The 14,182-nt window shown below is 54.8% G+C and overlaps 1 protein-coding gene across 1 annotated transcript in view; it reads left to right on the top strand.

Moving 5' to 3' along the window:
- The window catches only part of naxd (NAD(P)HX dehydratase), a 50,981-nt gene that overhangs the window by 34,804 nt on the left and 1,995 nt on the right, over positions 1-14,182 (top strand). Inside the window, exons 6-8 of the mRNA XM_085999883.1 lie at positions 5,054-5,147; positions 7,625-7,729; positions 8,309-8,429. Of these exons, the coding sequence (XP_085856009.1) occupies positions 5,054-5,147; positions 7,625-7,729; positions 8,309-8,429 (320 nt within the window). The remainder of the gene's footprint in view (positions 1-5,053; positions 5,148-7,624; positions 7,730-8,308; positions 8,430-14,182) is intronic.

The following is a 14,182-nucleotide window of genomic DNA, read 5'->3' as shown; positions in this document are numbered from 1 at the left end:
CTCGCTTCGCCGGGCCTGATCTTCAAACGTGCTCCACCGGGACAGCTGCCTCTCGCTCTCGCAGCTTACCCACTTCATGGGTATCAGGCCGAGGCCCAATATCGGGGGCACCTCGAGCCCCACCCTCGTACCCTGCTCCCCGGAATATCTCGGCCCTGGTCTTTAACAGTTGAATATCAGGGGGCTGTTCCACAATCGGCAATTTCCCGAGCGCCCCCCCCTGTCCTGCCTGAGGCAGTCCCCCTAATGTGGAGTCACCGCTGCTGCAGTTTCTTCCCATTCCTCCGGCCTCCCGCCCTCCACTGTGCTGCTGGAGATCGCAACGTCACAACAACAGCTCACATTTATGGAGCATCGTTAATGTGGGAAAATGTCCAATTGCTTCAAATCCCAGTCTGCCGACACTTGAACTGTTGGATGTGGCATCTCTGCTCCACGGAAAATTCAAAATCAATTTAAAAATCAATAGGCCATAAATACAAGATAGTCACTAATAAATCCAATAGGGAATTCAGGAGAAACTTCTTTACCCAGAGAGTGGTGAGAATGTGGAACTCGCTGCCACAGGGAGTGGTTGAGGCGAAGAGCAGAGATACATTTAAGGATTGATGCGTCATCAATTACTCAAAAGACTGAGGTTCGCGAGTAACAACCAGGCTTTTATTAACTAAAGAATGAAGGTCTAGTCTCGAGTGGTCGACCCGTCCAGAATACTAAGGGACTGGGAGGTAGTCACTTATATACCTGGAATAGTGGGAGGAGTCAGCCGAGGTGTCCAGACCTGTACCTAGTGGAATACACATACACATACAGACAGGTATAACAGTGGTTTACCACATTCACCCCTTGTTTAAAAATGAGTCCGGCGGGGTGAAGTGTATTTAAAAGTTCGTGTATTGGAGTCTCTCCGGAGGTCTTATCTGCCGCTGTGATCGACGTGGCGACGGCAGGGGTGGTGGAGCTTCCGGCGTCGCGTCCCGTGTAGGCTGGGGCACTGGAGTGTAGTCCTCGTGGGTGACGGTCCAAGGCGAGCCGGCTGCTGGGGTTGGATATCGGGTCGTGGGGGGGGGGGGGGGGGTGGTAATGGGTAGTGGGTTACAGCGGTCCCCGAGGGTGTCGTGGGGGGGGGGTGGTAATGGGTAGTGGGTTACAGCAGTCCCCGAGGGTGCGAGGTCTCGTATGGAGGACTGTGTCCTCCCGCCCGTCCGGGTACGCAATGTAAGCATACTGGGGGTTGGCGTGGAGGAGGTCGACCCTCTCGACCAGGGGGTCCGTTTTATTGGTCCTCACGTGTCTTCAGTAGTACTGGCCCTGGGGACGTCAGCCATGGCGGTAACGCTGTCCCCGATGTGGACTTCCTTGGGAAGACAAACATTTTCTCATGAGGGGTGGCATTGGTGGCAGTGCAGAGCAGTGACCGAATCGAGTGGAGCGCATCGGGGAGCACCTCCTGCCAGCGGGAGGTCGGAAGGCCCCTAGACTTTAAGGCTAGTAGGGCGGCCTTCCAAACTGTTGCATTCTCTCTTTCCACCTGTCCGTTCCCCCGGGAGTTGTAACTGGTGGTCCTGCTTGTGGCTATACCCCTAGCGAGCAGGTACTGGCGGAGTTCGTCGCTCATAAACGATGAGCCCCGGTCACTATGGATATAGCTGGGGAAACCGAACAGGGTGAAGAGGCTGTTCAGACATTTAATGACCGTGGCACTGGTCATGTCCGGGCAGGGGATAGCGAATGGGAAACGGGAGTACTCGTCAATGATGTTGAGGAAGTACACATTGCGGTCGGAGGAGGGGAGAGGCCCTTTAAAATCGACGCTCAGGCGTTCGAAAGGGCGAGTGGCTTTTATCAGGTGGGCTCTGTCTGGTCTATAAAAGTGCGGTTTGCACTCAGCGCAGACTTGGCAGTTCTTGGTCATGGTCCTGACCTCCTCAATGGAGTAAGGCAGGTTGCGGGCCTTGATGAAGTGGAAGAACCTGGTGACCCCCGGGTGGCAGAGGTCATTGTGGAGGGCCCTCAGCCTATCGATCTGCGCGCTGGCGCAGGTGCCACGCGATAGGGCATCTGGGGGTTCATTGAGCTTCCCAGGCCGGTACAAGATCTCGTAATTGTAGGTGGAAAGTTCGATTCTCCACCTCAAGATCTTGTCATTTTTGATTTTGCCCCTCTGCTTGTTGTTGAACATAAAAGCAACTGAACGCTGGTCAGTGAGCAGGGTAAATCGTTTTCCGGCCAGGTAGTGCCTCCAATGACGCACAGCCTCCACAATAGCCTGGGCCTCCTTCTCGACCGCGGAGTGTCTGGTCTCCGGGCCCTGGAGGGTTCGTGAGAAGAATGCCACAGGTCTCCCCGCCTGATTAAGGGTGGCAGCCAGAGCGAAGTCGGACGCATCGCTTTCCACCTGGAAGGGGATGGATTCGTCCACTGCGTGCATGGTGGCTTTGGCAATGTCCTCCTTGATACGGTGGAAGGCCGAGCGGGCCTCTGCCATCAGGGCAAAAGAGGTGGATTTGATCAGTGGACGGGCTTTATCTGCATAGTAGGGGGACCCACTGGGCGTAGTAGGAAAAAAACCCTAGGCACCTCTTCAGAGCTTTTAGGCAGTGGGAGTTCCATAAGGGGACGCATCCGGTCCGCGTCGGGACCGATGACCCCATGTTCCACAACACAGCCAAGGATGGCGAGGCGGTCTGTGCGGAATATGCACTTCTCCTTGTTATATGTCAGGTTCAGGAGTTGGGCGGTGCGGAGGAATTTCTCGAGGTTTGTGTCATGGTCCTGCAAGTCATGGCCGCAGATGGTCACATTGTCTAGGTAAGGGAAAGTGGCCTGCAGCGCGTTTTGATCGACCATCCGGTCCATCTCCCTTTGGAAGACGGAGACCCCGTTGGTAACGCCAAAGGGAACCCTAAGGAAGTGATAGAGGTGGCCGTTTGCCTCAAAAGCAGTATACTGGCGGTCTTCGGGGCGGATGGGCAGCTGGTGGTACGCTGATTTCAGGTCAATGGTCGAAAAGACGCGGTACTGCGCGATCTGGTTGACCATGTCAGCTATGCGGGGGAGTGGGTAGGCGTCCAGCAGGGTGTAGCGGTTTATTGTTTGGCTGTAGTCGATGACCAGGCGTTGTTTCTCGCCGGTCTTAACGACCACAACCTGGGCTCGCCAGGGGCTGGAGCTGCCCTCAATAATCCCCTCCTTCAGGAGCCGCTCCACTTCGGTTTTGATGAAAACCCTGTCCCCGGCACTGTATCGCCTGCTCTTTATGGCGATGGGCTCACAGTCAGGGGTGAGGTTAGCAAACAGTGGGGGGGGTGGGACTCTGAGTGTGGAGAGGTTGCATCTGGTGCGCGGCGGGCAATTTGGAGGCTGCTGGCTGCGGACTGTGAGTGGGGGGAGGGGGCCACCGTACGCCATCGTAACGCTTTTGAGGTGGCACTGGAAATCCAACCCCAGTAGAACGGCAGCGCAAAGTTGGGGCAGGACCAGGAGTTTAAAATTATTGAACACAGTCCCGTCTACTACTAGTGTCACCACGCAGTAGCCGCCAATGTCCGCTGACTGGGACTCGGCGGCCATAGAAATCCGCTGGTGTGCAGGCAGGACTGGGAGAGAGCAACGCCGCACCGTGTCGGGGTGGATGAAGCTCTCTGTGCTCCCGGAGTCAAAAAGGCAGTTTATTGCATGGCCGTTTACCTTAACGTCCATTTTGGACCGAGCTAGTTGGTGCGGTCTCGTTTGGTCCAGCGTAACAGAGGCCAGCGTAGGGGTCGGTGTGTCGCACGGCCCACACGCGGCGCTGCTGGCGTTAGTGGTTGGCTTTGGCCTTGCAGACGCTAGTGTAGTGTCCCTTTTTCCCGCAGCCCGAGCAGGTCGCATTCTTCGCCGGGCAGCGCGCTCTGGGGTGTTTGGCCTGGCCACAGAAGTAGCATTTCTGGCCTTGGGATACTGTTGTCTGGCTTTGGGACACTGCTGCGGTAGTTGGGCCGTTGTTGGGCTGTGGCTGGGGTGGCACGGTGCTATGGGGCTGTCCTACCGTGTCCCAGGTTGTCGTTCCCCGCGGCGTCCACGGTGCAGAGGAGTAGGCATCCATGCCCCGGTAGGCTGCGTCCAGCGTTAGTGCAATTTCGGAGGCTTTGTCAAGGGTGAGGTCACTCTGCTCCAGCAGTCGCTGTCGGGTGTAGTTGGACCTGTGGCCCGCTACGAAGGCATCCCGGATCAGTTCCTCCGTGTACTTAGTGGGCGTTACCGCCTTACACCCACAGGCCCGGCCAAGCACGGACAGAGCTTGGAGGTATTCCTCAGTCGATTCCCCAGGTTGTTGCTTGTGACTCCCCAGTAGGTGCCTGGCATATACTTCGTTCACAGGGCGTGTGTACTGGGTCTTGAGGAGCTGGAGGGCGGCTGTGTACGAGGTCGCGTCCCGGATGACTGAGTACACTCGGTGGTTCACCTTGGAGATCAGGACAGACAGTTTGTTTGCATCCGTTACGACCGCAGTGGAGGCAGTCAGGAATGTCTCGAAGCACATGAGCCAGTGAGCAAACTTGGTGGAAGCGTCCGCTTCCCGACTGTCCAGGTCCAGGCATGCTGGTGTGAGGATCTTCTCCATTATAAAAAATTTAGTTAATAAAATTGATGCGCCATCAATTACTCAAAAGACTGAGGTTAAGCGAGTAACAACCAGGCTTTTATTAACTAAAGAATGAAGGTCTAGTCTCGAGTGGTCGACCCGTCCAGAATACTAAGGGACTGGGAGGTAGTCACTTATATACCTGGAATAGTGGGAGGAGTCAGCCGAGGCATGTCCAGACCTGTACCTAGTGGAATACACATACACATACAGACAGGTATAACAGTGGTTTACCACAAGGGGAAGCTCAATAAACACACGAGGGAGAAAGGAATAGAAGGTTATGCTGGTAGGGTGAGATGGAGAGGGGCGGGAGGAGGCTCGTGTGGGGCATAAACACCGGCACCGACCAGTTGGGCCGAATGGCCTGTTTCTGTGCTGTACGTTCTATGTAATGTGGTTAACCTGAAAACTAACCCTCGCCAGTTGGAGGAATAAGTTCAGTGATGTGGGATTTCTTTCACAACAGGGTATCATTGAGCAGTGCAGGCTCCGAGAAATGCCCATTGTGATTGACGCTGTGAGTATATCTTTCTGCTCCGATTCACACAGGTCTTACCATATTTTAAGCTCCGGGATTTCACCTTTTTCTCAATGTTGCCATGCACTGCCTGGATTTTATGTTACCTGTACAAACCCCTCACTGCCGAGTCCTGGTAAATGAAAGCCTTGCATTTCTACAGCCCCTTTCACCACCTCCGGACGACCCAAAGCGCTTTACAGCCAATGAACTACTTCTGAAATGCAGTCATTGTTGTAATATAGGAAACATGACAGACAGTTTGTGCACAGCAAGCTCCCACAAACAGCAATGTGATAATGACCAGATAATCTGTTTTAGTGATGTCGTTTGAGGGATAAATATTGGCCCCAGGACACCGGGGAGAACTCCCCCTGCTCTTCTTCAAAATAGTGCCCTGGGATCTTTTACATCCACCTGAGAGTGGGTCTTGGTTGAATGTCTCATCGAAAAGACGGCCCCTCCGACACTGCAGTGCTCCCTCAGTACTACCCCTCCGACAGTGCGGCGCTCCCTCAGTACTGCCTCTCCGACAGTGCGGCACTCCCTCAGTACTGCCCCTCAGACAGTGCGGCGCTCCCTCAGTACTGCCTCTCCGACAGTGCGGCACTCCCTCAGTACTGCCTCTCCGACAGTGCGGCACTCCCTCAGTACTGCCCCTCCGACAGTGCGGCGCTCCCTCAGTACTGCCCTCCGACAGTGCGGCACTCCCTCAGTACCGGCCCTCCGACAGTGCGGCGCTCCCTCAGTACTGCCCCTCCGACAGTGCGGCGCTCCCTCAGTACTGCCTCTCCGACAGTGCGGCACTCCCTCAGTACTGCCCCTCCGACAGTGCAGCGCTCCCTCAGTACTGCCCCTCCGACAGTGCGGCGCTCCCTCAGTCCTGCCCCTCCAACAGTGCTGCACTCCCTCAGTACTGCCCTCCGACAGTGCGGCGCTCCCTCAGTACCGGCCCTCCGACAGTGCGGCACTCCCTCAGTCCTGCCCCTCCAACAGTGCTGCACTCCCTCAGTACTGCCCTCCGACAGTGCGGCGCTCCCTCAGTACTGCCCCTCCGACAGTGCGGCACTCCCTCAGTACTGCCTCCCCGACAGTGCGGCACTCCCTCAGTACTGCCCCTCCGACAGTGCAGCGCTCCCTCAGTACCGGCCCTCCGACAGTGCGGCGCTCCCTCAGTCCTGCCCCTCCAACAGTGCGGCACTCCCTCAGTACTGCCCCTCCGACAGTGCGGCGCTCCCTCAGTACTGCCCCTCAGACAGTGCGGCGCTCCCTCAGTACTGCCTCTCCGATAGTGCGGCACTCCCTCAGTACTGCCTCTCCGACAGTGCGGCACTCCCTCAGTACTGCCCCTCCGACAGTGCGGCGCTCCCTCAGTACTGCCCTCCGACAGTGCGGCACTCCCTCAGTACCGGCCCTCCGACAGTGCGGCGCTCCCTCAGTACTGCCCCTCCGACAGTGCGGCGCTCCCTCAGTACTGCCTCTCCGACAGTGCGGCACTCCCTCAGTACTGCCCCTCCGACAGTGCAGCGCTCCCTCAGTACTGCCCCTCCGACAGTGCGGCGCTCCCTCAGTCCTGCCCCTCCAACAGTGCTGCACTCCCTCAGTACTGCCCTCCGACAGTGCGGCGCTCCCTCAGTACCGGCCCTCCGACAGTGCGGCACTCCCTCAGTCCTGCCCCTCCAACAGTGCTGCACTCCCTCAGTACTGCCCTCCGACAGTGCGGCGCTCCCTCAGTACTGCCCCTCCGACAGTGCGGCGCTCCCTCAGTACTGCCCCTCCGACAGTGCGGCACTCCCTCAGTACTGCCTCCCCGACAGTGCGGCACTCCCTCAGTACTGCCCCTCCGACAGTGCGGCGCTCCCTCAGTACCGGCCCTCCGACAGTGCGGCGCTCCCTCAGTCCTGCCCCTCCAACAGTGCTGCACTCCCTCAGTACTGCCCTCCGACAGTGCGGCGCTCCCTCAGTCCTGCCCCTCCAACAGTGCTGCACTCCCTCAGTACTGCCCTCCGACAGTGCGGCGCTCCCTCAGTACTGCCCCACCGACAGTGCGGCGCTCCCTCAGTACTGCCCCTCCGACAGTGCGGCGCTCCCTCAGTACTGCCCCTCCGACAGTGCGGCGCTCCCTCAGTACTGCCCCTCCGACAGTGCGGCGCTCCCTCAGTACTGCCCCTCCGACAGTGCGGCGCTCCCTCAGTACTGCCCCTCCGACAGTGTCAGTATAGATTTTGTGCTCGATTCTCTGTTCGGAGCCCTGGCATGTTATGAAAACCAAGGAATCCACATAAATCTGGTCAACGATTTATTGAATTCAATCTTGCAGTCCCCACAAAGTGTACCGACAGGTGTGTCGGAGAATGGATTTTTATTTTCAGTATAAGAACCCAGGAGGCGAGGTATTGATCCATTCTCCTTGTGCTGTGGACACTTCGATGCTCAGGATCTGTCTCCTTCACTTTTTGGATCATTTTCCATTTCAGGATGGACTTTGGGTCGTTGCCGAAGAGCCGTCCGTGATCCAAGGATACACCAAAGCCGTCCTAACGCCCAATGTCGTCGAGTTTGCCCGGCTCTACAACGCGGTGGTAAGTCTTTGAGAAGGAGAATTGGACGGGTGACTGTGCTCAGTTGGAGCCTCTGCCTCTTGGGTTTACTGAAGCGTGTCGATGACGTAATGTGAAGCGGTTGCCGTGGTGACATTAGATCTGAACTGGCAGATTGCATTCGTCAGCTCGGACACAGCTCTTGGTTTCTGCACTGCCTCGTACCTTTGGGAAACTGTTCCCAGTGGCAGGAGGGTCGGCAACCAGCGGACACAGATTGAAGGTAATTGGCAAAAGAACCAGAGACGACAGGAGGAAACATTCTTTACGCAGCGAGTTGTTGTGATCTGGAACGCGCTGCCTGAAAGGGCGGTGGAAGCAGATTCAATAGTGACTTTCAAAAGGGAATTGGATAAATACTTGAAAAGGAGAAATTTGCAGGGCAGTGGGGAAAGAGCGAGGGGAGTGGGACTAATTGGAGAGCTCGTTCACAGAGCCGGCACAGGCATGATGGGCCGAATGGCCTCCTCCTGTGCTGTATCATTCCATGATGCCTAGCACACTGGTCTTTAATAAGCACTCGGTAGTTGACGGGTAGTGACATGGATTCTCTGTGCTTAGCTCAAGGGTCCTCTGGATGTGAGTGACCACCAAGGCATGCTGCTTCAACTCAGCCAGGCACTGGGGAACGTGACTATTGTCCAGAAGGGACAGAAAGATCTCATTTCAGACGGAGCCACAGGTAAGCTTTACTGAAGTCCGCTTGGTCACAGAAATCCTTTCCTTCTAGAAAGCTCACTGGCTTTCCAGCTCATTGGCTATTGCGTGCCGTAACCCTACAACCCTCCGAGATCCCTGTAACCTCCTCCAGCCCTACAACCCTCCGAGATCCCTGTAACCTCCTCCAGTCCTACAACCCTCCGAGATCCCTGTAACCTCCTCCAGCCCTACAACCCTCCGAGATCCCTGTAACCTCCTCCAGCCCTACAACCCTCCGAGATCCCTTTACCCTCCTCCAACTCCACAAACCTCCGAGATCCCTGTAACCTCCTCCAGCCCCACAACCTCCTCCAGCCCCACAACCCTCCGAGATCTCTGTAACCTCCTCCAGCCCTACAACTCTCCGAGACCCCTGTAACCTCCTCCAGCCCTACAACCCTCCGAGATCCCTGTAACCTCCTCCAACCCCACAACCCTCCGAGATCCCTGTAACCTCCTCAAGCCCTACAACCCTCCGAGATCCCTGTAACCTCCTCCAGCCCCACAACCTCCTCCAGCCCCACAACCCTCCGAGATCTCTGTAACCTCCTCCAACCCCACAACCCTCTGAGATCCCTGTAACCTCCTCCAGCCCTACAACCCTCTGAGATCCCTGTAACCTCCTCAAGCCCTACAACCCTCCGAGATCCCTGTAACCTCCTCCAACCCCACAACCCTCTGAGATCCCTGTAACCTCCTCCAGCCCTACAACCCTCCGAGATCCCTGTAACCTCCTCCAGCCCTACAACCCTCCGAGATCCCTGTAACCTCCTCCAGCCCTACAACCCTCCGAGATCCCTGTAACCTCCTCCAGCCCTACAACCCTCCGAGATCACTGTAACCTCCTCCAGCCCTACAACTCTCCGAGATCCCTGTAACCTCCTCCAGCCCTACAACTCTCCGAGATCCCTGTAACCTCCTCCAGTCCTACAACCCTCCGAGATCCCTGTAACTTCCTCCAACCCTACAAGATCCCTGTAACCTTCTCCAATTCTGCCCTCTTGAGGATCCCTGAGTTTAATCGCTCCACCATTGACGGCCGTGCCTTCAGCCGCCGAGGCCCTAAGCTCTGGAATTTCCTCCGTAAACCTCTCCTTCTTTCAGATGCTCCTTAAAACCTACCTCTTGACCAACCTGTCCTAATACCTCCTTATTTGGCTCGGTATTAAATTTTGTTTGATAATCACTCCTGTGAAGCGCCTTGGGACATTTTACTACGTTAAAGGCGCTGTATAAATACAAGTTGTTGTTGGTGAAAGCATCAGCGACTTTTTTAAATCCTGAATGTAAACAGAAGGGATCCTTTGATGTGAGTGAGTTTAATCACGTTGGAAATCCTGCTGATCCTACCTTTGCCTTTTTGATCGAGAACATCTAACAATCAGCTTTTTAATTGTATAAAGGGTTTAATTTGGGGCGTTTTTCAACAGTTCCTGATTCCTCTCGGCTCCTGTTTCGTGTGCAAGCCGGGTTTTGGTTGGTTTGACAGTAACTGATGCAGTCAGTGGATCTGTCCATTAAACACCAGCCACACGAGTATTTAAAAAGTCTCTCTGCTCATTGAACAAGATTAGCCAACATGGGAGTGAAGAGCAAACTGTGAATTAGCACCGCGCAGTGGCGTGGTTATTCCGATATCCGGGCTGACCAATGACTAGTGTTTCCACGGTGCTGAACTCTGGTGTTTCACCCGTGTTACACACCATTTTAGCAGAAAAACCAAGGAAGTAAACCAACCACAAAGATCAAAAAATACTCGTGTGGTAAAGTTCACGTGTACACACCATGCGGATGTGAGTATTGAACTCACATGACCAGCGACTGTGCCCATCACTCATTGTTTCTTTATTAATCAGAAATGCTATTAGCCACATCTGGATCCCCAATTAGCCACATGTGGCTAATGTACTGGACAACCCTGATCTGTGCAGGACAGAGAAAGAAAGACTTGCATTTCTATAACTCCCCATTCATGATCTCAGGCCGTCCCAAAGTGCTTTACAGCCAATGAAGTACTTTTTGGAGTGTAGTCACTGTTTTAATGTAGGAAACACAGCAGCCAATTTGCGCACAGCAAGCTCCCACAAACAGCAAAGTGATAATGGCCAGATAATGTTTTTAGGTGTTAGTTGAGGGATAAATATTGGCCCTGGACACCGGGGAAAACTCACCTGCTCTTCGAAATAGTGCCATGGAATCTTTTACATCCACCTGAGGTCAGACAGAGCCTCGGTTTAATATCGCATCCAAAAGACGGCACCTCCAGCAGTGCGGTGCTCCCTCGGTACTGCCCCTCCGACAGTGCGGCGCTCCCTCGGTACTGCCCCTCCGACAGTGCGGCGCTCCCTCGCTACTGCCCCTCCGACAGTGCGGCGCTCCCGCGCTACTGCCCCTCCGACAGTGCGGCGCTCCCTCGCTACTGCCCCTCCGACAGTGCGGCGCTCCCTCGCTACTGCCCCTCCGACAGTGCGGCGCTCCCTCGCTACTGCCCCTCCGACAGTGCGGCGCTCCCTCGCTACTGCCCCTCCGACAGTGCGGCGCTCCCTCGCCACTGCCCCTCCGACAGTGCGGCGCTCCCTCGCCACTGCCCCTCCGACAGTGCGGCGCTCCCTCGCTACTGCCCCTCCGACAGTGCGGCGCTCCCTCGCTACTGCCCCTCCGACAGTGCGGCGCTCCCTCGCCACTGCCCCTCCGACAGTGCGGCGCTCCCTCGCTACTGCCCCTCCGACAGTGCGGCGCTCCCTCGCTACTGCCCCTCCGACAGTGCGGCGCTCCCTCGCCACTGCCCCTCCGACAGTGCGGCGCTCCCTCGCCACTGCCCCTCCGACAGTGCGGCTCTCCCTCGCCACTGCCCCTCCGACAGTGCGGCGCTCCCTCGCCACTGCCCCTCCGACAGTGCGGCGCTCCCTCGCCACTGCCCCTCCGACAGTGCGGCGCTCCCTCGCCACTGCCCCTCCGACAGTGCGGCGCTCCCTCGCCACTGCCCCTCCGACAGTGCGGCGCTCCCTCGCCACTGCCCCTCCGACAGTGCGGCGCTCCCTCGCCACTGCCCCTCCGACAGTGCGGCGCTCCCTCGCCACTGCCCCTCCGACAGTGCGGCGCTCCCTCGCCACTGCCCCTCCGACAGTGCGGCGCTCCCTCGCCACTGCCCCTCCGACAGTGCGGCGCTCCCTTGGCACAGCACTGGAGTGTCAGCTTAGATTTTGTGCTCAAGTCTCTGAAGTGGGATCTAAACCTACGACTTTCTGTGGCTGGGTTGTGTGTTTGCTATGAGCTGGTTTGGTCTGCTGTGCGATGCCACAAGCAGGGATGTTTGCTCACTTCATCACACTTTTTGAACCTGGGTAGGTTGCGTGTGTCCGTTGCGGTAATGGAAGCTCTGTCTCTCACAGTCTGCTGCCTGTAGATGGTGCTGCAGAGTCAGGAGAGCAGCAGGAACCTGAATCACGCTGTGACATAAGAAATAGGAGAGGAGTTGGCCCCTCGAGCCTGCTCCGCCATTCAATGAGATCATGGCTGATCTTCTGCCTCAACTCCATTCACCGGCCCTATCGCCATATCCTTTGATGCCCTCACTAGTCAGAACTCTATCGACTCCTGTTTTGAATATACCCAATGACTGAGCCTCCACAGCCCTCTGGGGTAGAGAATTCCAAAGATTCACCACCCTCTGTGTGAAGAAATTTCTCCTCATCTCAGTCCTGAATGGTCTACCCTTTATCCTGAGGCTGTGGCCCCTGGTTCTAGTCTCCCCAGCCAAGGAAAACATTCTCCCAGCATCCACCCTATCGAGCCCTGTAATGATTTTGTATGCTTCAATGAGAACTCCTCTCATTCTTCTGAATGCAAGAGAATACAGGCCTAGTTTACTCAATCTCTTCTCATACGACAGTCCCGCCATCCCAGGAATCAATCTCGTGAACCTTCGTTGCACTCCCTCTATGGCAAGTATATCCTTTCTTTGGTAAGGAGACCAAAATTGTACACAGTACTCCAGGTGTGGTCTCACCAAGGCCCTATATAATTGGAGTAAGACTTCTTTACTCCTGTACTCAAATCCTCTTGTAATGAAGGCCAGCATACCATTTGCCTTCCTAATGGCTTGCTGCACCTGCACATTCACTTTCAGTGACTCATGTACAAGGACACCCAGGTCCCTTCGAGCATCTGCATTCCCCGATCTTTCACCATTTAATAAATACCTTGCCTTTCTGTTTTTTCTACCAAAGTGGATTACTTCACATTTATCCACATTATAATCCATCTGCCATGTTCTCGCCCACTCACTGAGCCTGTCGAGATCCCCTTGAAGCCTCTTCACATCCTCTTCACAACTGACACTGACACCTAGCTTTGTATCATCAGCAAATTTGGAAATGTTACAATTCGTCCCCTCATCCAAATCATTGATATAGATTGTGAATAGCTTGGGCCCAAGCACCGATCCTTGCGGTACCCCACTAGTCACAGCCTGCCATCCTGAAAAAGACCCGTTTATCCCTACTCTTTGTTTTCTGTCTGTTAACTAATTCTCAATCCATGCTAGTATATTACCCATTCTGTTCATTCATATATTTCATATAAAATGAACCAGTTTATTGGTTTACAATTGACCTTGTCTCACTAATGTGCTTTTATAGAATAGCACCTGGCAGAGTGTACAAGATTCAGTAGCAGGGCCCATGAGGGCGTCCTCTGATTACAACCTCTGTTCAACAATATATTGGACGATAAAGGTACACTCCAGTTCATAGAGGACGCAGGGTCTGCTTATAGATGTGACCGCTCCCTGTTGATGTGTGAATATTTACAGGGGGTCCCCGGGAGAGTGTGAATATTTACAGGGCGTCCCGGGAGTGTGTGAATATTTACGGGGGCGGGGGGGATCCCCGGGAATGTGTGAATATTTACAGGGGGGTCCCGGGAGTGTGTGAATATTTACGGGGGCGGGGGGGATCCCCGGGAATGTGTGAATATTTACAGGGGGGTCCTGGGAGTGTGTGACTATTTACGGGGGCGGGGGGGATCCCCGGGAATGTGTGAATATTTACAGGGGGGTCCCGGGAATGTGTGAATATTTACAGGGCGTCCCGGGAGTGTGTGAATATTTACGGGGGCGGGGGGGATCCCCGGGAATGTGTGAATATTTACAGGGCGTCCCGGGAGTGTGTGAATATTTACAGGGGGTCTCCGGGAGTGTGTGAATATTTACAGGGGGTCTCCGGGAGAGTGTGAATATTTACGGGTGGTGGGTCCCGGGAGTGTGTGAATATTTACAGGGGGTCTCCGGGAGAGTGTGAATATTTACAGGGGTGTCCCCGACTCCCTGGGGGTGTGTGTGAATATTTACAGGGGGTCTCTGGGAGTGTGTGAATATTTACAGGGGGGTCCCGGGAGTGTGAGAATATTTACGGGGAGCTTTTGCACAGAAAAATGTAAAATTCAAATACTGTAATTGAATTATTCTGAAATTCAAAGTGATGTTTCTGCATTCACTTATTTACACTCACATTTAACAAATGTTTTTGTGATTGGCCAATGTAAAATTTAAAGAATGTTTCAGGCACTGACTTAACGAGCTTAATACAAATAATTAATAACAGCATCGAGTGCTCTAAGTTCTTTGGAATGATTAGAATGGAGATAGGTTTTTAATCTGCATAAAGTTCATTAGTAAGCAGGTTTTTAATCTGCATAAAGTTCATTAGTAAGCAGCTAATTTAACGAGTGTTTTGT

The sequence above is a fragment of the Somniosus microcephalus genome, chromosome 10 (assembly GCF_052327205.1).
Source record: "Somniosus microcephalus isolate GS21.2 chromosome 10, FLI_Smic_1.0, whole genome shotgun sequence".
Classification (NCBI taxonomy): Eukaryota; Metazoa; Chordata; class Chondrichthyes; order Squaliformes; family Somniosidae; genus Somniosus; species Somniosus microcephalus.
Note: the sequence above shows the minus strand (reverse complement) of the source record. Positions and strands in the feature narration are given on the sequence as shown.